This window comes from Labeo rohita, chromosome 5 (assembly GCF_022985175.1).
Source record: "Labeo rohita strain BAU-BD-2019 chromosome 5, IGBB_LRoh.1.0, whole genome shotgun sequence".
NCBI classification, from domain to species: domain Eukaryota; kingdom Metazoa; phylum Chordata; class Actinopteri; order Cypriniformes; family Cyprinidae; genus Labeo; species Labeo rohita.
The window spans coordinates 45,608,100-45,632,688 of record NC_066873.1 but is presented as its reverse complement, the minus strand read 5'-3'; the positions used below and the strand labels follow the sequence as shown (position 1 = coordinate 45,632,688).

Below are 24,589 nucleotides of genomic sequence, written 5' to 3'. Positions count from 1 at the left end.
ACAAATTGTTCAATTTAGATCGGGACTTAAAATTGTGAATCATTTGATTTCGGTCAGGACTTCAGAGCAGGTTCGCAAATCGTTTGACTTAGATTGGAACTTCACGTATCATGAATCATTTGATTTAGATCCAGACTGTAGAGCAGATTTGTGAATCATTTTAATTAGATCAGAATTTTGTTCATTTAATCATTTCAGTTCAATCCATCACGTCGGATCAGGACTCTGTGCACGGATCACGAATTACTCAAGTCCGGATCTGAAATGATGGTTCGCAAATCATTGTTTAAATCGGGACTTCAGAGCGCTAATCACAATATATTTGATTTAGATCAGTGAATCTTTTGTTTCAGATCGGAAATCGCTTAAGAAATTTAAACTCTTTTTGTGTATGTGGGGTTTTTTTTGTTGTTTTTTTTTTTTATGTATGGGATGTGTTGCCAGGTTAGCAAAAAAGTAATACATTTACCCATTGGATGACACACAGGATAAATATAGAGATACGGTTTTTTTTAGGATGAACAGAGCTCCATATTTAAGGAGAGAACTATAGCTTCAGACTAGGGTGTAGAATTTTGTAGAGACACTATGCGTGTTCCTACCAATATCCATACACTATTAATTTGTCCCTAGCATTAATTTTGATCAAACAATTAAATGTCTGTTGTCCCCATCAACGCCAAAATCAAACCTATGCCCTTGATTTTAATGTATGTAATATATATTTAAAATTGTCATCACACCTGTTTCTGCCAGAATAACGGTCCATTTTAAATGTAGTTTAATTTCTAATTTTTACATTTAAATTTTTAGTTTTCTTTCTCTTTTCAAGTTGACATCATTGGATACTTTGCATGTGCTTCTTTATTTTTGCCATTTAGTTTTATGAGCAGATTTTTACGTGTCCTTTTATGTTTTTAAGAGTTTGAAAGATAGGACATTGTTTGCTAAGTGAGATCTTTGAATGAAGTCCTTGAAAATCCAAAAAGTACTTAAATTCCTTGAAAGTCCTGGAATGTCATTTTACAGACTTTGTATGAACACCATCATCTGCTCCAGTGATCATATGTGTGTTTCAGATCGTGCTGGTGGGCTCAGAGGAGGGTCTGTACGCCCTGAACGTCATCAAGAACTCTCTCACACACATCCCGGGACTCGACTCTGTGTTCCAGATTCAGATCCTGAAGGAGCTCGACAAGCTGCTCATGATCACCGGTCAGTGTCCGCTTCTCTGATTCACATTCATGTGACATAATTAGATGTTAAAGAAAGATAAAAAATAATCACCAACAGTTGTTTACTAGCAGAATACATCAGAGCAGCTCCTCCAGTCTAGTTGTTTGAGTGGGGTTAGTTAACCGTGCGTGTGTGTGTGTGTCAGGTGAGGAGCGCGCTCTGTGTCTGGTGGACATCAAACGGGTCAAACAGTCTCTGGCTCAGTCTCATCTGCCGGCGCAGCCCGACCTCAGTCCCTACATCTTCGAAGCGGTGAAGGGCTGCCATCTCTTCGCTTCTGGAAAGGTATGATGCTCTTCCTGTTATTGAGTCTAATAGAGATGGCCAAGTTGTGTTTAGTTTAGTTGTAGTTGACTGATGGTGTTGTACTGTCCTGTTAAAATCATTTGCCCAATGCATACATGTAAGTGTACTCAATATCTTAATATATTGAGATGTACTGGTTGTGAACAGTGTTTCACATTGACTTTAACTTGTGCTGAACATAGAAAATTCCTTTAGGATTTTTTTTTAGAATTTATGAATGTAGGGCAGATACAGTATGTAGGATTTTGGACCAATGAGATTTCACTGTGGGCGGAGCTACTGTACCAGCACAACATGATTGACATACCGCAGAAACCCAGTGATTGATTAAATGTCCTGTCGCTTTTCATGGTCGTGACTAGTTAAGACCAGTGTTATTTATTAGCTTTATTTATAGATATATTTTCAGTTTTCATTTTTACATTTTAATTTTAGTACAATATAATTACATTAGTAATTTAAATACTTTAACATATTTTATTTCAGTTAGTTACTAAGGCATTTCTAATTTTTTTTTTTTTTTTTTTTTTTTTTATCTAATATGGATATTTTTTTAATTTATTTTGGCTTAGTTTCAATGGACCAAACACAGTAAGCAAAATGTTGTTAACGTTGTTTTAGTATTTATTATATATTTTGTTTTTATTGATATTTTAAATTAGCTTTTATTTTCGTTTTCATTTTATTTTCTTTGGTACAATTTAGTAATTTTTAGTGGAATTTAATTACATTAGTAATTTTAGTAACAACCTGGTTTCAACTTAAACTTATTTAATTTCAATTAGTTGCCAAGGCAACATTTCTCATTTTCATTTAAAGTTTTTGTTTTATATTTTGATTTGGTATTTATTATATACTATTGTGTTTTTTTTTTACATAATATTTTGAGTTAGCTTTTAATTTTATATTTTCAGTTTTTATTTATATTTTATTTTAATTTTAGTACAATTTTGTAACGTTTTAGTTTAATTTAATTACATTAGTAATTTTAGTACTTTAGCTTATAAGTTTTTAAGTGCAAGTTGTTCATCTATAGCTATATTTTATTTTATTTCAGCTTTATTTCAGTTAACAATTATCGTTAATTATACAATAATGATAATTATTTTGTATCAATGTTTTGAATTAGTTTTTTATATATTCAGTTGATGTTACTTATTTAATTAAAATTTTAGTACAATTTTAATTCAGTTGAACACAAGTAATTTTAGTACTTTAACAACGGTTTACAAACATTTTAGTTTGAGTTTTAGTCATTTTGTTATGTGCGTTTTATTTTAGTTTTAGTTTACTTAAATTATTTCATTTAGCAACATTTCACGTTTTCGCTCAGTGTTTATTGCATTTCATCTTTATTATAATGAATAAAAATGTTTTTAATAGTTTTAGTTAACAATAATAATTAGGTTACTTGCATGTGTGTTTATCAGTATACTAAACACTGAAATGTGTGTTTCAGATCGACACGTGCATGTGTATCTGTGCCGCGATGCCCAATAAAATCACCATCCTGCGCTTCAACGACACGCTCAACAAGTTCTGCATCAGAAAGGTGACGTACAAGACCCTCCTCATGCATGTCACACACACGTGTTGAAATATTCCCCTTATGTGTGCATCTTCTGCTCTACTGCAGGAGATCGAGACGTCTGAACCCTGCAGCTGCATCCACTTCACCGGATACAGCATCATCATCGGCACCAACAAGTTCTACGAGATTGAGATGAAGCAGTACGTGCTGGAAGGTGAGATGATCCACACACACCTGCTGTATCAGTGTGTTTTATCCCACTGCTGCTGATGAAATGAACTTGTGTGTGTTTGTTGATTCAGAGTTCCTGGATAAGAACGACGTGACTCTGGCTTCGGCCGTGTTCGCCGCCTCGTCCCACAGCTTCCCCATCTCTATAATCCAGGTGTCCAGCGCACCACAGAAAGTCGAGTACCTGCTCTGCTTCCACGGTGCGTGTGTGAACGTGACGGCCGTACGAGATGCTAAATGTGTGTGAAGCCGTGTTTCACGAGCGTGTTTTTGTGTGCAGAGTTCGGCGTGTTTGTGGACGCGTACGGCCGCAGGAGTCGCAGCGACGACATCAAATGGAGCCGCCTGCCTCTGTCCTTCGGTAAAACGTAGTTGTATTCATAAATATAAAGTCTAGAGCTGAGGATGGTTTTATTTGATAGTTTAGAGCTGTGCACATCAAGAGTGACATCGAACAGCAAAGAATATTACGGAGGAAACCATTTACAACAAACAACAAACCAAAACACACTCCAGTCACTCACATGATTTAACGCAAATGACACTGCTGAATTGAATACAATTACTCATCATCCATTGTTTACTTTAGAAAAAATAATAGTCTTTTTAACCGGGGATTTCCTATATAAATTTGTTGCGGGGCTATATATATATATATATATATAATATACATTATAATTTATTATAAATATATCTAAATATTAAAATATATTAAAATATTTCTGTATTATATTTATATTTACATTTTTTTATATATATAATTTAATTAGGATTCACCTGGAAAACAAAAAAGAAAATGAATAAGTATGTATATTACGAAATATACATTATATATAATTTATTATTTACATATTTATTTTTTGTTAGATATTATCAACATATTTATGCATAAAGCAAAAAAGATTAGAAGTATTTATGAATAAATATGTATTTATTATGAAATATACATTATATATAACTTATTCTTAATTTGTGTTATTTTATATATAAAATGTATTATTTACATATTTATATTTATAATAATGTATATATTAACATATTTATGCAATTTAATATCTAATTTGTAGTATGTAATTTGCCTCTTATTTTCATAATTGTTGGAAGCAAGATAATGATTGAAAACATAATTAGACCAGACTTACTGCATATTAACCTTCTTAGATGCAAAAATCTAATAAAACAGACTCTTTTTTTTAAGCATAATCCCAGAAAAACGAGTCAGAAGATTCATAGGGATCTACTGTTTCAATATAAAAACTTGTTTGATGTCAAATTTTTCACTTACATGAAATCAAATAGACTATTTAGTTTACTAATTCATGCTCCTGGTCTAATTGTGAATGACTCGTCCGTGCATGCCATTACAAAGAAATTAAAATGTTGTTGCAAACTAAAATGGAAACATAATGTTAAGTGAGAGTTAATATCTATTAATGCATCATTTCAGCAAACTCACAATCATCTCTGACTCTGTTCTGATACCAAACACTTTACACCTTCACATCAGCTCCTTAAAATCAAATCCTGTGTGTTTTCTCCACAGCGTACCGAGAGCCGTACCTGTTTGTGACGTACTTTAACTCTTTGGACGTCATCGAGGTTCAGACTCACTCTGCGCTCGGGTAAAACTACGGTCCACTGTATTGTTTGGTTTTGTTCATAGAGTTTATTAAAAACACACTGATTTGAGTAATGTGTGTGTGTTCAGGCCTCACGCTTACGCTCACCTGGACATTCCCAACCCGCGTTACCTGGGTCCGGCCATCTCGTCCGGCGCCGTGTATCTGGCCTCGTCCTACCAGAACAAGCTGCGTGTGATCTGCTGCAAAGGCAACCTGAGTCAGGAGGGATCGACTGCAGAACCGCAGAGAAACGGCTCCACACGCAGGTCAGTGTGAGCTCAACATGAGCTTCCTGTCACTCGTGCATCACAATTCACCATTAGAAGGTTACTTAGAAGCAGACTGATTCTTTGCAGGGCTTACAATGTGGAAAAAAAAATCTAATCTCCAGATTTGCTGCTCTTGTTTGTATGGCTGCACAATTTGGCCAAAAAAAAAAAAAAACATACTGTAATCATACTGTAAAGTGGCCGTGGAGTGCTGTGGAATAGAGGGAAAATGGGACAAACAACACAACAGCGTCTTCCGATTTAGACGGTTTCATTTCGCTCACATTGAGTTAAAATCGTCAAAGCTTCACACAGATGCATGATGCAATTAACCATTGCATGCAACAAAATGAATGTTCTTCATACATTACACAAACACACTCATATACCTTGTAGAATTTATTGATATAATTATTATATATAAATATTTTTATTGATATAATTAATATTATATATAAATATATTTAATATATAAACATAACATATTTTTCTTAAATATATTTGTGTGTGTGTGTATAGTGGTGTATACATCAGTGGTGGGCAGTAAGGAAGTAGTTGTACTTTGTTACTGTACTTAAGTACATTTTAAAAGGAAAAGGAAAGGATGTGATGTGTGGCCAACTATGGTGACCCATACTTGGAATTTGTGCTCTGCATTTAACCCTTCCAAGTGCACACACACAGTAGTGAGTAGTGAACAAACACACATACAGGCACACCGTGAACACGCACCCGGAGCAGTGGGCAGCCATATTGCTATCGCTGCGGCGCCCGGGGAGCAGTTGGGAGTTCGGTGCCTTGCTCAATGGACTCACATCAGTCGTGGTATTGAGGGTGGAGAGAGCGCTGGATATTCACTCCCCCCACCTTCAATCCCTGCCGGACCTAAGACTCGCAACCTTTCGGTTACAAGCCAGACTCCCTAACCATCAGGCCACGGCTGCCCCATTCACAAACAATGGACAGTTTTGACCTAAATATGATTTTTAGTTACAATAATTATCCTAAAATTTGACATTAGTAACTTACTTTTACAGCATCAGTCGTGCCTGCGCTCTCGGTTGTTGGAGTCTCGCTCTAAACGGATCATTTGAATCAGTGAGTTGTCGACTCGAGAACAGCTGCGATCGGATCATTCCAATTCATGAATGAATCATTTTTGCGATTCGCGAATTTAATTTTTTTGATATTGATACTTGAATTAAGTATCTGTACTTTACTGGAGTAGTTTTATTTAGAGTAACTTTCACTTTTACTTCACTACATTCCAAAGCGTAAGATTGTACTTTTTACTTCACTAAATTTCATAAAACATCCCATTACTCCTTATAATATATCACATGCTCCGAGACGCAGGAGCGGTGTCTGATTCATGAACAAACTGATTCTTTTCAATGAACCTTTTAAATCGATTCGCGAATCGCACCAAATGATTCATTCACGAATTGGAATGATCCGATTGCAGCTGTTCTTGAGTCAACAACTCACTGATTCAAATGATCCGTTTAGAGCGAGACTCCAATTCACAAGTAACAACCGAGAGCGCACGCACGACTGATGCTGCAGAAGTAAGTTACTAATGTCAGATTTTAGGATTAATTATTGTATCTGAAAATCATATTTAGGTCAAAACTGTCCGTTGTTTGTGAATTAAATCTGCTGTAAAGGGTGATCTGTTTAAGCCCACTGAAATACTTGAATTCAGACTAAATAATTCAGATTAAATAACTCATGCACGTTCATATTCCCCACTGTTGTAACGTTAGTAGTTTTATTAAAATGCTACGCATTTAGCCCTACGTGACGTCTGTTTTTATATTGTTTATCAACAATATACATTTTTATATTGTTTGGATCAACTAGCCAAGACAGATATGAATGTTTGTTCATAACCATACTGAAAATAAGTCAATATTGTTAGCTGATGCTAACTGTCTAGCCAACAAGCTTGCTGGTGCCAAGTTGAGGTCATTTTTAGATATAAAGTCCAAATATTTTAATTCAGCCACCTAGATAGATTACATCTGAGAAAAAAAGAAAGGATGTGACGTTCAAAACATGGTAACTACAGTAATTATCAAAGTGGGACGTGATGCTCTCTGGGGGAATTTGGCCAGAGCTGTTTTTACATCACAGACAAGGTTTGAGGAAAAAAAAAAAAATCATTATAAAAAATATAATTACATTTTCCTTAATGTTCTTGCTAACTTCAGGCCTTATTCTCATGTCATATATGACTGTGACTTTATGCAAAACAACAAGCTTTAAAACACTTTTTTCTTACTGGTGAAAATTAGATGGTCAAATCTGTTTTCTCTCAGGTACTCTCGTCAACATAGTCCATATCAACAACAAAAATGTATTTTTACTCCATACAGTGGTTATTTTGGGAAAATCACAGGTATTTTGAGCAGTAGGATTATAAAAAATATGTGCTAATAAATGAAATAGCCTATATAAAATTGCAAAATAAATCTATTTTATTATACGTACTTTTACTCAAGTACTTGATTTGACTGTAATCTCACAGTCTGTCACAGGAAATCAACAGTTTTTCACAGGAAATTATGTTGTGAATGATTAAGTGAAGCGTTTTCTCACAGGATAAGAACATGTAATCTCATGAATAACTATGAGGCACTGATGCATCATCGAAGGACTACGGCTGTTTGCCACATCACAAATTGTGGAATTGTACATTTTAAACCCGAAAGATGAAAATAGCACAAAAAAGCTGAAAATTAAATCATTTTTGTGTGTTTTGTGATGTGCAACACAAACATCTCTGTTCAAATCTCAGAAAATGCAGTTTAGTGTTTCATGATCCATTAAAATGTTAAACCGTAGAGCTTTTGTTTTAGAGAACTGCAGGGAGTCTTGAAGCTTCTGTTTTGTTGATTTATCAACTGTTCTCATTACAAATTTTGTATAAGTGACAAATTCAGAGCAGCATTTACTGTCAACTGAGATGCTGAAAACACCAGATCACGAGGTGCTTGAGTGTACATGAACATGCTTCACTCTCAAAAACACACAGTGCCTTTATTTTTGTGATTGAATTGTGTTGATGTCACGTCAGGTTTGACGTTATTGAAACACTGACATTTAAAGTCACTGACATCAAACCTGATGCACCTGTGATATCTGAATAAATGAGGTTTGAGGATCTAATCAGAGGAAGATGTTCAGTGAATAATGATTTGCTGACATGTGTCCTGTGTAAATGACCCCATGTGACCTGAAATGTGGCTGTGATTGGTCCAGAGATTCTGACTGTGTTTCTCTTCTTTACAGGAAGAAAAGCGCTTTCTTTATTTGTGCAAGAGAGTGAGAGATCATGAACATTTTAACTTGTGAACTGTGTGATGAATAAAGTGTTGTTGTTTTTTAAAGGAGAATACCCTGAGGAATATATGACTTGTTCTGTAACGCACTGAAAACCGCATCGATGTAATAAGATGAACACGGGACGTTTTCTTCCTCTCATTATATTATAATCAAACATTTTTAGAAGTTCAGATTTTGACTTGTCATGTTATTTAAACGCATAAATGTGTTGAAAATGTGTTGTTATGGATATGACGGATGAGGAGATGCGTTTCTCACTGTTAGAGGGTAAGTAGCGGTGTGATTTAACCAGTTTAGTAGCACATGAATCTGAATCTTCACTGGTCTGATGGGTGTGTGGTTTATTATGAGCTCTGAATGGGTCACAGTAATAATTGTAGAAGTATCATTATTTCATCTCTTCTCACTGGTGAACATCTGTCAGGTGATTGTGAACTTTCCTCTGGGTGTGTAAACCCTCAGTTTACCATGGTATCTGTGTAAGTCCAGTTTCTATAGCCATAAGAAATCAATTTATATGAAATCTCTTAAAACTGGACATGCATGATATGATAAAGCAGCAAATGCTAAATTCAATGTTCTTCCATGTTCATCTATGGTTATGTTCAATTTGGAATTTATGACAACTTATATACGCATATATTACATATAAAACACATTATATATTGAATATACTGTATGCCAGCATTTAAAAGTTTTGGGTCGGTAAGATTTTTTTAGAAAAAAGTCTTTGGCTCACGCATTTATTTGATCAAAAGTACTGTAAAAAAAAAAAACTTAAAATATTACAATTTAATATAGCTGTTTTCTATGTGAATATCTGTTAAAATGTAATTTATTTCTGTGATGCACAGCTGAATTTTCAGCATCTTTACTCCAGTCTTCAGAGTCACATGATCCTTCCGAAATGATTCTAATATGCTGATTTACTGTTTAAGAAACGTTTATGATTATTATCAATGTTGAAAACATTGCTGCACAATATTTTTGTGGAAACTGTGGTACATTTATTTTTTAGGATTCATATTTGATCAATTTAATTGATATAATATTAATTTCTATTAAAAAACAAAATCTTATTAACCCTGAACTAGTGTATTTGTATGTAAACTACTACTGTATTTGTATTGTATTTAAAAAATAACTTCTGCATTTCTAACTACTTATATATACAGTGGTAACATTAAATGTAGCTCACGTATAGTTTACAGCCTAACATTACATTGTTTACATTGTACAGTACTGTAAAACAACCCATGAAAATCATCTTCACCAATGAATTTGCTTTGAAAATAAAGTGTAAATGAAAGGAATTGACTGTTTGTTGAACACAACTTCAAGGTGCTTTGGTGGAAAGAAGATATTTACTATATTTACCTTAACTAAATGAAGACGACTGACTTTGACTCTTCCCGGTCTCTCGCAGCCCAAACAAGCGCGGTCCTCCCTCCTACAACGAGCACATCTCGAAGCGTCTGGCCGCCATGCCCGCCGTACAGGAGGGCATCCACCAGCCCGGGACGCCCCACCGCTACCGCGAGGCTCGCACGGAGTTCCGGAGGGACAAGTCTCCCGCGAGGCCCCTCGACAGAGAGAAGTCCCCGGGCCGATTGGAGCGATCGCCCGGCAGAATGATGGATCCTCGGCTGGACCGCTCGCCGGGACGGGTCATGGACCTGCGCAGGGAGAGGTCGCCCGGCCGGGCGTTTGAGGAGCCCCGCCAAAGACTGCACACGGGATCAGCACGAACACCCATTAACACTGTTAACAAGGTCAGGATGACTAAACACATGATACATTAAAGGCTCATTTGAGATCTTTTGCACCAGTCTAACGTTCAAAACGGTATAAGCATATGGGTGAGACTTCCAGTTCGTTAGCCGTTATAGGGAAATAACGAGAAAATAACAACATACAGTAAACAGTAAAACTGTTTGCACTACAAAACTGTATACTCATAACTAAGATAATACATTAAAATACTATGGTAAGACACAAGCAGCTAAACAAGCTGGTTTATGCAGCTAAAAATAGCTGGACGTGAATGAGACCAGAAACCAGACCCATAAAATTTACAAATGGCTGCGCTCTGCTCGTACAAAAAGAAAAAGTTGGATATGCCAGGGTTTTAAAAAGTAAAATGTAAGGCCATCTAAAGTCTTAAATGGTACAAGAAAGTCTTTATTATGATTTTATAAGGTCTTAAATTTGGAGACGAAAAGAGAAGAATTGCGATATGGCTTATTGTGACGATTAAGCTTCAAGTCTTTGATTTCATTGAATAAATATGAGCGCTGCACATTTCAAAGTGATGCTTTGTGTACAGACATTACCGTGTAAACTGCTCTATTTCTGCCGTTCCAAAAGCGCCACCAACTGGCATTGAATGAATTTGCATTTTCAATAAGCCCTTTTGCTGTTTTTGTTCAGACCAGTGTGAAAATTGACCCATATATTTACGCAGCAAACACAGTTGTAAATGTGAACCAGTGGATCAACAAGAAGACTGATTGATTATTAATTGTTTACATGAATTTAAGAACTGATTCTTTTGACTCTTCCATTTACTTAAATTATTTAAAGGCTGAAATTAAGGCTGGCAAATGATTAATCACGATTAACAGCAAATAAAATAAAAGTTTGCTTAATATGTGTGTGTACTGTATGTAATTATTGTGTATATGTAAATACACAGATTAATGTATACATTTAAAAGAAGTATGTTATTTATGTACAAAATATTATATATATATATATATATACATATAATGTAAATTCTATAAAAATTCTAATAAATACATATACTTGTAAATGTTTATTTAATATATACATTAAAGGTTTTGTGTGTGTATGTATATATATATATATATATATATATATATACATACATACACATTAGGCAGACTCAAACCTTTAATTTAATCATGATTAATCGTTTGCCAAGCCTAGCTGAAATGTGAACCTGAACTGTAAATCATGCTTTTTGCAGTCATTTTACAGTTTAATATGTTGCTATAGACATTGCCCTACCCTGCTCATATGGTATTAATTTTACTTGTGCAGGTCTTTAAAATCCTAAATTTGATTTTAGAAATCCTACAGACACCCTGATAAACATGATCAGTGGATCAGTAGAACATTATATTTTGTTGTATTGTATATGAAGAAAAAAACAGCTCAGTTTTATTTAGAGGCTCAAACTGAGCAAAAATATGTACTTAGGTGCAGATTCTGATATTTATATGATGAAATTCTGCTGCATGTAATGTAAATCAATGAGATCTTAATAACAGTAGAGCCGACACTGACATAAAATGATGCAAATACCAGTGTTCACTCTATATCTCCAAAAATATGTCTTAGTAAGATGAGATTGAAATGATCCAAACGTATAGTGCAATGCAATTCAGTGATGACTGAGAGAAAAACAATGTTGCGAGATGTTTTGGAGGCTTGTGTAGATCATTCTTCCACTGAGGAACAGTGAAAGTAAAGCTTCTCTAAACAAATGTTCCTCAAAAGATCCTGATGATCAGATTTGACACTTTAATGATTAATGGAGAATCAAGTAAAATCAAGATGCTTCAGTCCAGTAAGTGTTCATCTGGAAATATTACTCTTAAAGTTATTTTTAATAAAAATCAGTCAAGATTTGGCCGCAAAAAGACACATGAAGCACCAGCTAGAGGTGGACAGTTGTACAATTAAAAGGATTAAAGGAGAAGTTCACTTCCAGAACAATAATTCACAAATAATGTACTCACCCCCTTGTCATCCAAGATGTTCATGTCTTTCTGTCTTCAGTCGTAAAGAAATTATGGTTTTTGAGGAAAACATTTCAGGATTTTTCTCCATATAATGGACTTGATTGGTGCCCTGATTTTGAACTTCCAAAATGTAGTTTAAATGCAGCTTCAAAGGCTTTAAACGATCCCAGCCGAGGAAGAAGGGTCTTATCTAGCGAAATGATTGGTCATTTTTTTTTGGAAAATAAAAATGTGTATACTTTTTAAGCACAAAAGCTCGTGTAGCACAGATTCTGGCATACGCATTCACAACGTACTATTGTCGAAAGGTCACACGGAATGTAGGTCTACGTAGGCATAGACTCAGTGTTTACAAAACGAATGCGCAAAGACTAAGAAAGTGCAAGTAAGTCAAACGCTGTTTACAAACAAAAAGCTACAACAATGTTGGACAATTCTGAAGTTGTAGGAGAAAATAAGATGGAGTTTTTCGCCATACTCTACCTTTTATAGCCGGAGTACACAGACGATGAACTTAGACGTGATTCGTAGTAGTGATGGGAAGTTCGGATCATTTTACCGACTCGGACCTTTGAGTCTCGTTCAGCAAAATCAATGAATCTTTTTTTGAGTCATTTTGTTCATTTTAACTAAATCAGCATCACGTGACAGCACCATAAAAACCCGAAGACTCGAAACAGGTGAACTAATTCCAGTACAGAACCTAATAGGAAGTTGCTCATGCGTGACAGAACGAATCACTCCCTGAGACGAATCGTTCTTATTACCGAGTCATATTATAGATTCGTTCAAGAACAACCCGTGAACGCGCATCTGAGAGCCTGTGCTACGCCAGCTTTTGTGCTTACAAAGTATACACATTTTTATTTTTTGAAAAAAAATGACTGATCATTTCGCTAGATAAGACCCTTCTTCCTCGGCTGGGATCATTTAGAGCCTTTGAAGCTGCATTTAAACTACACTTTGGAAGTTCAGAATCGGGGCACCAATGAAGTCCATTATATGGAGAAAAACCCTGAAATGTTTTCCTCAAAAACCATAATTTCTTCACGACTGAAGACAGAAAGACATGAACATCTCGGATGACAAGGGGGTGAGTAAATTATTTGTGAATTGTTTTGGAAGTGGACTTCTCCTTCAAAAAAACAAACTCTGAAGTATCAGTGAGTTTGTAACAGGTTTTGATTAATGGTGTGTGTTTGTGTGTCCAGCAGGTGTGGGATCAGTCGTCGGTGTAGGTGACGAATCGGTGAAGAACATCAGATGAGGAAACTCACAGCACAACGTCCCGCTCACAAGGCCTTACAATCACAGACGATCACACACGGATCCGGCCAGCGTTTACTAACTAAACCACACTAACACACACACTGCAGTTCTGCCTGTTGTTTGTCTCCATTTTCCTGTCCTTCTCTTTGTACTTCCCTCTTTCTCCTCCTCCTCCGCTCTTCCCCACAATCCCCGGCGACAGCGTAGCGTCCGTCTCGACGGAAAGGGAATCTTTGTAAACCTCCAGAATGTCACATTATTAATCTTGTAAATACGCCCACGTGATGTTTTTTATAAGAAGCGAATAACGAGGCGGGTCTATTTTTGTTAAGAATCAAATGCCGAATGCGAGAAGCTCATTTAAATGGTCTGAAACTGCTTCAAAGTGGCACATTTTGCTTGAATCAAGCTGGCGTGTGTTCGTCGCTCTCATTCTCCAGCTCCGGCAGCGCTAAACGTGTGTTGGGTGTGGCTTTCGGAGCTCTACCGGGAACTCTCTCTACCGCAGTATCGTCCGCAGTATCTCTCGAGCGCACAGAGCCAGGATGATGAACTCAGGATCCGCTCTGGTTTTTTTCTCTCTCTCTCTCTCTACGACTGAAGTGCCGTGTACCGCAGCGATCGTTTCGCCTCATCCGCGCGCGCGCTGACGTCTCGTTCTGTCGCATGGAGACGTTGTGACGGGTTTGTTCTGTTTCTGCTTCTCGTTTCCGTTTCCTGTAACCTGACGCACTTCATTCTGCGCTAATCGACGCTGATGTTTAACCAGAGATGTAGCGTTTCTTGTTTTCTCATTTTTTATGATTATGGTCCGATAGCATTATCTATAGCCACTAATAAACTAAAGTTTATCTTTATCTCGGCCTCTGCGTCCTTCTTGACTTTTTTTTCAATGTTCAGTGAGAAGCAATGTAGAATAAGACAATTTCTCAAGTTATTACATTTTGAAGGAAGGAACTTTGAAATGGATTGAATCATTCACAGGAGTGTTTATTAAGACTCACTTTTGGTTTCATGTTGATCTTATAAGAGTCTGATGCTGCTCTAGTTTGATTTCTACTGAGATCCCCACATCTCTGGAACTGAACCATACAGGGCCTTGAAAATGAAGATTTCAAAAGAAAAGTTTAATAAGAACTAGAATCATATTGCAATATCTTTAATACTTCTTGAGTTACAGGCATGCAAACTTTGGAAAAAGAATAATTATGGCTCTCAGACAGGTGTTCAACGCAAATGTTTTAAATGTGATAAAGAATGAGATGCATTTAAACATTGTTTGCTCTTCAGACATTCCTCTTTAAAAAAAAAAAAAAGTGTCATCTGGGTGCAAAGTGACCCACATTCGGTTTTTGACCACTGAAGATGTGTATAATTTAACAGTTTACTCCTGGAGCCATATTGAGATCCCAATATCTCTGGAACTGAACTTGACAGGGCCTTAAAAATGAAGAAACCAAAAGGAAAGTTTGTAAAGAATCAATATCTAAAAGGGTGTTAATATATCTTTAATACTTCTTGAGTTACAGGCATGCAAACTTTGAAAAAAAAGAATATTTATGGCTCTCAGACAGGTTTGTTCAATGCAGTTGTTTTGATAGAGAGAAACAAGATCCATTTGTAGTTTCAACATTATTTGTTCTTTAGATATTCCTCATTAAAAGAAAAGAAGTGTCTTCTGTATGCAAACTGAGCCACAAATGTCTACAGTTTAACGATTTACTCCTGGAGCCATATTTGGGTCCCAGTATCTCTGGAACTGAACCCAACAGGGCCCTAAAAATAAAGATGCCAAAAGGAAAGTTTGTTAAGACCCAATATCTAAAAGGTCATTAAGATATCTTTAATACTTCTTGAGTTACAGGCATGCAAACTTTGGAGAAAAAAACTTTTTCCCATTTTTGAACGGTCACCACTGGCGTATACCTCGACTCATCCTTTTCTTAAAAATTGTTTGCAGGCTGAAATGTGAAGTTTATCATTTTTAGAAAATTTTATAAACTTTATAAAAACCTGTATTTGAACTGTAAATCATGCTTTTTGCATGCATTTTACAATTTAATATTTACATTTTTATTATTTACAAATAATAATAAATCTCTCAATGTAGTTTTTTATTCATTTTAATTTTATTACTTCACATAAGACTAAATGAAAATGAGATGTTTTGGCAACTGATTTTTTTTTTTTTTTTTGGAATTATTTTTTTAATTCAATTAAAATTTATTTCATGCAACCTTTTCCCCCCTGAATGTTTTCGTTTTAGATTAATGATAATAACCCTAATTTATTTTCAACATTGTAACAATTTAGTAACAACTCTACGAAAACAGGTCAAATAGTTATAAAATATAATTAATGAAGTTTTGATTTGATCATTTTTTTCAGCATTCAGCACAAATCACTCTAGAGAAACAGCAAGTTAATGCAACAGATGCTCCATCTTAAGACCCAAAATCTAAATGAGCATTAAGATATCTTTAATACTTCTTGAGTTACAGGCATGCAAACATGGAGAAAAAAAAAACTTGAAAAGTGTTGTTTTTCCCATTCTTGAATGGTCACCATGAGCACATAATGCAACAAAGTCTGATGAAGTCAACAGATTTTACTTACAGACCTACCAATCACTGTAAAAAAAATAAAATAAAATAAACAAATAAATAACATGACAGTGTGGAAAAAATAAATCTTAAAAAAATCAAGAAATAAATAAAATAAATATTTAAGCTGGGGACCTCTAGTTGACCTGTAATATAAATGTCCAAGCTGTCAAAAAAAAAAAAAAAAGATTTGCAGTTACATTTGATTTGATACAGACTTGGTTTAGTGTTATTTTAGAATATTAAGATATTATAGTGTTTACTAGTATTTAAAATTGTTTTTGTATTTATTTTAAAATTAAGGTTAAGTTTTAGGGGGTGTTTTTTGGATTGACAAGAAGATAATGCATTATACAAATCTAAACAATTAAGACAATAAGATGCATTTAGATGTTATTAAATTAATATAACTGGTTGATAATATTTGTTTAAATGAATATAATAACTGATCCTTTTGACTTGTCCCTTTTCTTAATCTTAAATGATTTACAGGCTGAAATGTGAAGTTCATCGCTTTAAATAACTGGCAAGACAAGACGAGCGTTTGACATTAAAAAGTATATAAATTGTATTATTTTTATGAAAATAACCAATCGTTTCGCTAGATAAGACTCTTCTCGGTTGGGATTGTTTAAAGCTGCATTTAATCTACATTTTGTAAATTCAAAATCGGGGCACTATATCAGTCCATTAAATGGAGAAAAATCCTGAAATTTTTTCCTCAAAAAACAATTTATTTACGACTGAAGAAAGAAAGACATGAACATCTTGGATGACAAGGGGGTGAGTACATTATATGTGAATCTTTGTTTTGGAAGTGGACTTCTCCTTTAATGATTAATGTTTATTTGTTCATCTCTCAATCATCATTGGATTATATGTTTGGATTATTTTAATCTCATTTTATTATTGAAGATATAGAGTGACGACTGATGTTTAGATCATTTTATATCAGCATCTGCCGTACCGTTATAAAAAATCTCATTGATTTACATTACAAGCAGCAAGATTTCTTCATATGAATATCAGCGTATGCAGTAGATTGCATATATTTGCTCAGTTTGAGTGTCTGAATACAACTGAGTGCTTCGTATTGTCACTGTATCAGATTATATGAGCCATAATATGATATACAAAGTCAGTCAGACGTGGATCGGGTTGGCAGTGTGTTGTGCTTTTATTTCATTCACACAAACGCCTCCATAAGCGACAGCAGCAGCAGCGGCGACGGCTCGTACGAACTCTGTCCGACACAGAGAGGAAAGACAGCAGCAGTGTGGGAGATTTCAACAGGGCGAGTACATCCAGCCCCTCGACCAGACAGCGAAGCGACAGCAGGCGCGTTTGAGATCCTCTTCCCGATCGTCCCGATTATATTGCTGGAGTTCATCCATTCAGTCCATCAGGCTTTAATTATATTGGCTGTACACGTCGCATAATATACATACAAATTACATGTACACAGATTCAAGTGTGCAAAACTCCTCCGGCGCTCCTCAGACCGAGTCTTTGCAGTCAGACCAGATCAACCAGGGTTCAAGAGGTCCAGAGAACATGATTATAGAGTCGTGTCCTACAGGAAGTTCACATGAAAATGAAGTTGTGTTATCATTTACTCACTATAATGACGCTCGTAAGAGTTTCTTTCAGCAGTGCAACACGTCTGAAGAACATGCGAGATCCTGCTTTCAATGCAACCAAAGGACGGTGAGCCGAATTTATCTTCTGTCGCATTTACATTAAATGCTAATGTAGTGCACTATTATATTCTTTTTAAAGCATAACCATATGGAAATAATCGAAACAGAAGCTCAAGGGCTGGATTTGCAAAATATTCTTAAGAATTAAATTCTTAATATTTTCAAACCTAAGAATAAACTTCAGAATGTTTTCTTATGAAGAATCTGACTTTTTTTTTTTTTATTAAAATACTTAAAATCATCACAAATAGCTTTTAAAGTTTAAAAACAATAATTAAAAAATAAATAGCCTCAAACTAGTCTTAAATGCCTAAAGGTTTAATGAATTTATTGAAATTTAGTAACAACTGTATGAAAACAGCTCAGATAGGGACCACTGTGTAATTAATAAACTTTTAATTTGATCATTTTTGGCAGAATTAAGCAACGTATCACTCGAGAGAAAGCGAATTAATGCAACCGACGCTCCATCTTGAAACGGATGATTTTAAAAATGTACTGAAATGAATATTTAAGCACTTCTTGGAATTTATCTTAAGAAATGTCTTTTTCTCAAGGTTTTTGTGAATCATATGACCTTGGAATTCATCTTAGGAAATGTCTTTAAGAATAGAATATTATGTCTTATTTGTGAATACGAACATCTTAGGAAAAGAGATGATAAATTTGTATGATTCACAAAAATCCTAAGAAATGTTTACTTTTCTAAGAACATTACCTTGTAATTTATTTTAAGAAATGTCTTAAGATTTTTGTGAATTGCACAGACTTAAAATTTATCTTAAATTTTTAAATATTTTTGTCAGTCACACAAATTTGGAATTTTTCTTAAGAATGTTTATGAATCGAGATTTATCTTAAGAAATGTGTTAATTTCATAAAATGTTCATGAATCTTATGAACATTTTGGAATTTATCCTAAATAATGTCTTAACTACATTCATATTTTTTTGTGAAACATACATTTTTGGAATTCATCTCTAGAAATGTCTTAAGTATATTTCCATGAATCAAACAAACTTGTAATTTATCTTTTGAAATGTCTTAAAATCACAAAAGATTTTTGTGATTTGTATAAACGTCTTGGAATTTGTCTTAATTGGGTCTGGTTTCACAGACAGGATTAGACCAGAGTTCAATTAGGACATTTAAGTACATTTTATAAACGGATGCCCATTTTTCACAAGTTGATATGATTCTTTAGGGTCTTAATGAAAAGTCTCTAATATACTTTGGTTAAAAATTCTCAATGGTTGTGTAAAACAACACCCTTTTTACCTTGTCAAAATCAGCTCTACAAAAATCATCCTATTCTGGTCGAGGTTGCTTTAAATGTTAATGAGCTCTGCTCGCCCCGCCCCTCTCTTCTCTCTGTGGAGTGACGAGCCTGTTTACTTTAGCCGTGTTAACCCATTAAACTTGCTAACTAGCACATTATTAGGAAAGGCGATTGCAGAGATTCATAAAAAACCCTTATAGTCACTTCTGCTGTAAGTGAAGCTGGATCACGAATGATTTGTGTGAACAAAGACGCATTTATGTAGATCGGGAGGTGAATTCCCTTCACAAACAAACGTAATTTGAAATGTAAGAAGATTTTTGTGAGTCTTACACACTTGTTAGGGTTTCCACATTTGAACTTCTTTCCTAAGAATACTTTTGTAAATCCAGCTGCTGAATTTTTTTTTCTTCTTAAGAAAAGTTAAGATGTTCTTTAAACAATGTTTAAGAATTTTTCAGGAACTGCGCTTTTGAACATTCTTTTGAACTTCGTAGAATGTATAATAATAAGACTTCCGTGAATCAAACTCCACATACTAAATGTTTCATTGTGCGTTGCACAAAGGAAAGTAACTCAGTAAGTCATCGTGAGTGAGTAATCGATGACCGAACGCTCGTTTTCATCGCACGGCGTTTATTCGGGCGGACGCGTGTCTCAGTTGGAGCTGGCGGCGATGGGTTTCTCCAGCTCCAGGTCTGCGGGAGGAAGTGCCGGAGGGACGGCGGAGGGCCGCAGGTGACCGTAACACGCCTGACACGTGTGCTTCGGCTCACGCAGACTCTGCTGACTCGGTACCGCCACCTTCTGGTCGCAGCAGCTGGCGCAGAAAACATTCCCACAATTCCTACAGGACCGAGAGAGAGTTGGGTGAGTGTTTGTGAGCAATTACAACATCTGATGTTGTTTTTTTTAGAATTACATTTACAAAATGTATTTTAGCTTCACAATTTGTACATTTTTTTTTTTTAATTACACCACTTAGGCTTATTGGTGAGTTGCAAAAAATGCACTTTCTGCAATGACAAGCAGCTCTGGCATATGTATTAGAATAGATTTATACGTAATTAAAGGCAGAGTCAAAATTCTTTCACACTAACTGCAAATGAATAATATCCAAGATTTCAGAAAACGATTTTTAGAGCAGCTAAAACTGAACTGGATTTGCACCAAGTTTGCACCTTCAGCAGCCGAGAGGTGTGATGGAGAAATACAGTAATGAGAAAATGACAGACAGTGTGATGCTGATTTAAAGAGAAGGGAAAGACAGATGGATTGACAGAGGAAGTGACGGAGGAAGAGGAGGAAAGTCTCACCAGGCCTCCTCAACCGGCTCTCTGCCGCTGCAGCAGAACGAGAGAGAGAGAGAAAGAGAGAGAGACATACGGATGAGAGCACAATCATTCAGTCAGCTGCTGAACTCAGAGAGAACCTCATATTAAATGTTTTAAAATTATAGTTTTTATATGAACATATTATATTAAACTAGTTCAAACATTATCACTAAAGAAAATACATTTGTTGAGGGGACAAAAATTAGATATTAATTTTTTTTTTTAGCATTTTAATTTATTTAGCTAATTTTAATACATAACTTTAATAAATAAGTTAATTAAGGGAGTTTGTAAATGAGATAAATAATTTAATACAACAATTAAATAAAGTTAATTTACGTTGTCTGACTATAACACTATTGCCTAATTTTTTGACAATTTCATTGTCAAAATAGTTTGAAACGAGTCACACGAGCCGCTGCGCATCTCCATTCAAAACAGCAGTTTCGTTTATAAATGAACGCTCGTTTTTAAACGAATCTAGTGAGTCAATGATTCAATTTCCCATTCATAAAGAGTCACTTGATTTATTCCTGAATGAATCAAATGAATAAATGATTCAGTAATTGAACCAGCGACTTGCCGCCACCTACTGGCAGATTTAGTTTTATTTTTAAAAGTATCTTTTCAGTTATTTAAATCATTTAATATTTCTATATTCAAAATGTTATATTCAAAACATTAACCTCAACATGAGTTTATGAATTTGATTACACTCATGCCACCACTGAGCCTCATTAAACATGAAACTACACCTACAAACCACTTTTGTGTTCTTCTGCGCCACTTCTGTAGTAAAAATTAATTTAGCTAATACTGATTTCATTTGCTTGGTAATTTATTTTTATTCTACTTGTTGTTCTGTTGTTTTAATTCGAAATTTTAAAAAGCTTATAAAATATACTTTAAAAAAATGACATAAAAGATGACATACTTTTAATAAAGTTAGATTACAAAGGTAAAAACTAAATTCCCCTGTAAATCACTTTAAGGAGTCAAATATCACCTCGTAATGCGAAGGCTAATTTTTGATCAGATTTTTTTATTACTGATTAGAAGGTGCTCCTGAAATTTTGACAGTGCTCCTAAATTAAGTTAGGAGCACAAGTGTTCCTAAAAAGAAAAGTAAGCGTAAAGCCCTGTGACGTATACTGCTATTAAAGGAGAAGTCCACTTCCAAAACAAAGATTGACAGATAATGTCCTCACCCCCTTGTCATCCAAGATGTTCATGTCTTTCTTTCTTCAGTCATAACAAAATTATGGTTTTTGAGGGAAACATTTCAGCATTTTTCTCCGTATAATGGACTGATCTGGTGCCCCGATTTTGAACTTCCAAAATGTAGTTTAAATGCGGCTTCAAACGATCACAAATGCGGTTGTAAATGATCCCAGCCGAGGAAGAAGGGTCTTATCTAGCGAAACGATTGCTTATTTTCATTAAAATATTACAATTTATATACTTTTTAATGCCAAATGCTCATCTTGTCTTACTCTGCCTGGACTGTTTTTGTTCTGGTTCATGTCAGTTAGTGTCAGGTAGTCTCATGTTCTCCCTCAACTTCAAAATCGTCCTATATCACTGTTTTACCTTTTTTGTTAAGGGTGTTTGATCTTTGCATGTTCACTTTGTAAACACTGTGTCTGTTCTTCTGCAGCGATGGAGGATGATTTTGAAATGATTTTTCAAGTTGAGGGAGAAAATACGATTGGAGTTTTTCGACATACACTAACTGTCTTGAGCCAGAATACACAGAGTTCAGGGAGAGAAAGACAAGACGAGCGTTTGAAATTAAAAAGTATTTAAATTGTATAATTTTAATGAAAATAACCAATCATTTCGCTAGATAAGACCCTTCTTCCTTGATTGTTTACAACTGCATTTGTGATCGTTTGAAGCTGCATTTAAACTATATTTTGGAAGTTTAAAATCGGGGCACCATATCAGTCCATTATATGGAGAAAAATGCTGAAATGTTTTCCTCAAAAACCACAATTTCTTTACGACTGAAGAAAGAAAGACATGAACATCTTGGATGACAAGGGGGTGAGTACATTATCTGTAAATCTGTGTTTTGGAAGTGGACTTGTCCTTTAAGATAATAATGAGATACTTAAAATGACTCTAACCTCATTTTAAGAGTGAAATGTTGCTTAACTGGACTTTAATAAGACATTAACCGGCAATAAGTGATAAGTGAAAAGCTTAATATTCCAGTTTCAGTATGAGTTCAGCTCAATCAACAGCATGATGTTGATTACCACAAAAACCTTGTTTACTTTTTCAAAAATGGAGGCTACAGTGAGACACTCACAATAGAAGTGAATGAGGCAGATTTTCAAGGATTTAAAAGCAGAAATGTGAAGCTTATACTTTTGTGTATTATGAGTCATAAAGCACATAGTTTATGTGGGTTAATGCATAGTGAACCTGAAATATTTCCGTTTTAGGGTCAGTAGCAGGTGAGAAACAAAACAAGGAGGGTAACGACACACAAATGCACACACTAAGACTGAATGATCACCTGCAGTGATGTTTCCTCGCCGCCAGCCAGAACGTCCTCTCGCACCCATAGCAGCGGGACGCCGGGTGATCCGAGAACCACTGCGTCAGGTCACCACAAACACAAGTCAACACATTAACCACATGAGCTCACATTCACACTGCAGTTTAATTCAGAGTCACTCCTCTTCCACAGAGTTCATGTTTTACACATTTTACAAGTGGATTTGTTCAATGAATCTGTGTAGTGAAGCACTGGCTATTAACGGTCTGATCTGCTCACCTCTGCTTCCTGCTGTTCGATCTGTTCCCAGCTGGACTCGGACAGGAGATCAGTGTTCCCGCAGCGCTGCAAACAGCCCGAATCCACGTTATTCTCCCCGTCTGACAGAGACGTCTGCAACATAAAGGACCAATGTGAGATTTACAGCTGACAAAGGTAACACCACTAATGGGATTAAAGGCCTGTTGAAGGAGAAGTCCACTTCCAGAACAACAATTCACAAATAATTTACTCACCCCCTCGTCATTGAAGATGACAGCCGAGGAAGAAGGGTCTTATCTAGCAAAACGATCGGCCATTTTTTTTGGAAAATATAAATGTGTATAATTTTTAGGCACAAAAGGTCGTGTAGCACAGGTTCTGGCATGCACGTTCACAATGCTACGTACTATTGAATCACATCGAAAGGTCACGCGGAACTACAGACTCAGTGTTTACAAAGCGAACGTGCAAAGACTAAGAAAGTGTAAGTAAGTCAAACGCTGTTTACAAACAAAAAGGTACAACGATGTCGGACGATTCTGAAGTTGTAGGAGTTTTTCGCCATACTCTTCCTTTTTGAGCCGGAGTACACAGACGATGAACTTAGACGTGATTCGTAGTAGTGATGGGAAGTTCGGATCATTTTACCGACTCGGACCTTTGAGTCTCGTTCAGAAAAATGAACAAATCTTTTTGAGTCATTTCGTTCATTTTAGCAAAATCAGCGTCACGTAACCGCCCCAATAAGATGAACGAACGACTCGAAAAACCCTAAGACCCGAGACGACTTGTTCTTCATGAGTCACATTAAAGATTCGTTCAAAATTAACGAATCGTTCAAGAACGACCCATGGACACGCATCTGAGAGCCTGTGCTATGCAAGCTTTTGTGCTTAAAAAGTATACAAATTTTTATTTTTTGAAATAAAAAAAAATGACCGATTGTTTTGCTAGATAAGACTCTTCTTCCTCGACTGGGATCATTTGAAGCTGCATTTAAACTACATTTTGGAAGTTCAAAATCGGGGCACCATATCAGTCCATTATATGGAGAAAAATCCTGAAACGTTTTCTTCAAAAAACATAATTTCTTTACGACTGAAGACAGAAAGACATGAACATCTTGGATGACAAAGGGGTGAGTACATTATTTGTAAATTGTTGTTCTGGAAGTGAACTTCTCCTTTAACACAACAAACACTAACTAGAATGTTAACTATAAAGTTAACCATAGGTAATTTAAAAAAAAAAAAATCCATAACAACAATTAGAATGATTATAACTAGGCCTGTCACAATAATCAATATATCGCACAATATATTTACAT

General features: G+C 35.4%; 2 protein-coding genes across 9 annotated transcripts in view; one reads left to right on the top strand and one right to left on the bottom strand.

Moving 5' to 3' along the window:
• The window catches only part of cita (citron rho-interacting serine/threonine kinase a), a 103,512-nt gene extending 89,076 nt beyond the window's left edge, over positions 1-14,436 (top strand). For 4 of the 7 annotated variants that reach the window (XM_051110015.1, XM_051110013.1, XM_051110014.1 and 1 more), the window contains 10 exons: positions 1,080-1,215; positions 1,382-1,521; positions 3,002-3,094; positions 3,179-3,287; positions 3,376-3,504; positions 3,585-3,665; positions 4,848-4,926; positions 5,013-5,192; positions 9,970-10,315; positions 13,522-14,436. In XM_051110015.1, coding sequence (XP_050965972.1) covers positions 1,080-1,215; positions 1,382-1,521; positions 3,002-3,094; positions 3,179-3,287; positions 3,376-3,504; positions 3,585-3,665; positions 4,848-4,926; positions 5,013-5,192; positions 9,970-10,315; positions 13,522-13,548 — 1,320 coding nt within the window. In that variant the 3' untranslated portion in view covers positions 13,549-14,436. Of the gene's footprint in view, positions 1-1,079; positions 1,216-1,381; positions 1,522-3,001; positions 3,095-3,178; positions 3,288-3,375; positions 3,505-3,584; positions 3,666-4,847; positions 4,927-5,012; positions 5,193-8,489; positions 9,940-9,969; positions 10,316-13,521 lie in introns of those variants that run through there. The other 3 variants (XM_051110016.1, XM_051110012.1, XM_051110018.1) reach the window with 2 other exon arrangements.
• A 4,058-nt stretch (positions 14,437-18,494) lies between these two features.
• The window catches only part of LOC127165447 (myotubularin-related protein 3), a 28,470-nt gene continuing 22,375 nt past the window's right edge, over positions 18,495-24,589 (bottom strand). Inside the window, exons 17-20 of one of the 2 annotated variants that reach the window (XM_051110092.1) lie at positions 23,281-23,394; positions 23,020-23,099; positions 20,478-20,504; positions 18,495-20,008 (exon numbers count right to left, since the gene is read on the bottom strand). In XM_051110092.1, the coding sequence (XP_050966049.1) occupies positions 19,819-20,008; positions 20,478-20,504; positions 23,020-23,099; positions 23,281-23,394 (411 nt within the window). In that variant the 3' untranslated portion in view covers positions 18,495-19,818. The remainder of the gene's footprint in view (positions 20,009-20,477; positions 20,505-23,019; positions 23,100-23,280; positions 23,395-24,589) is intronic. The other variant, XM_051110093.1, reaches the window with a different exon arrangement.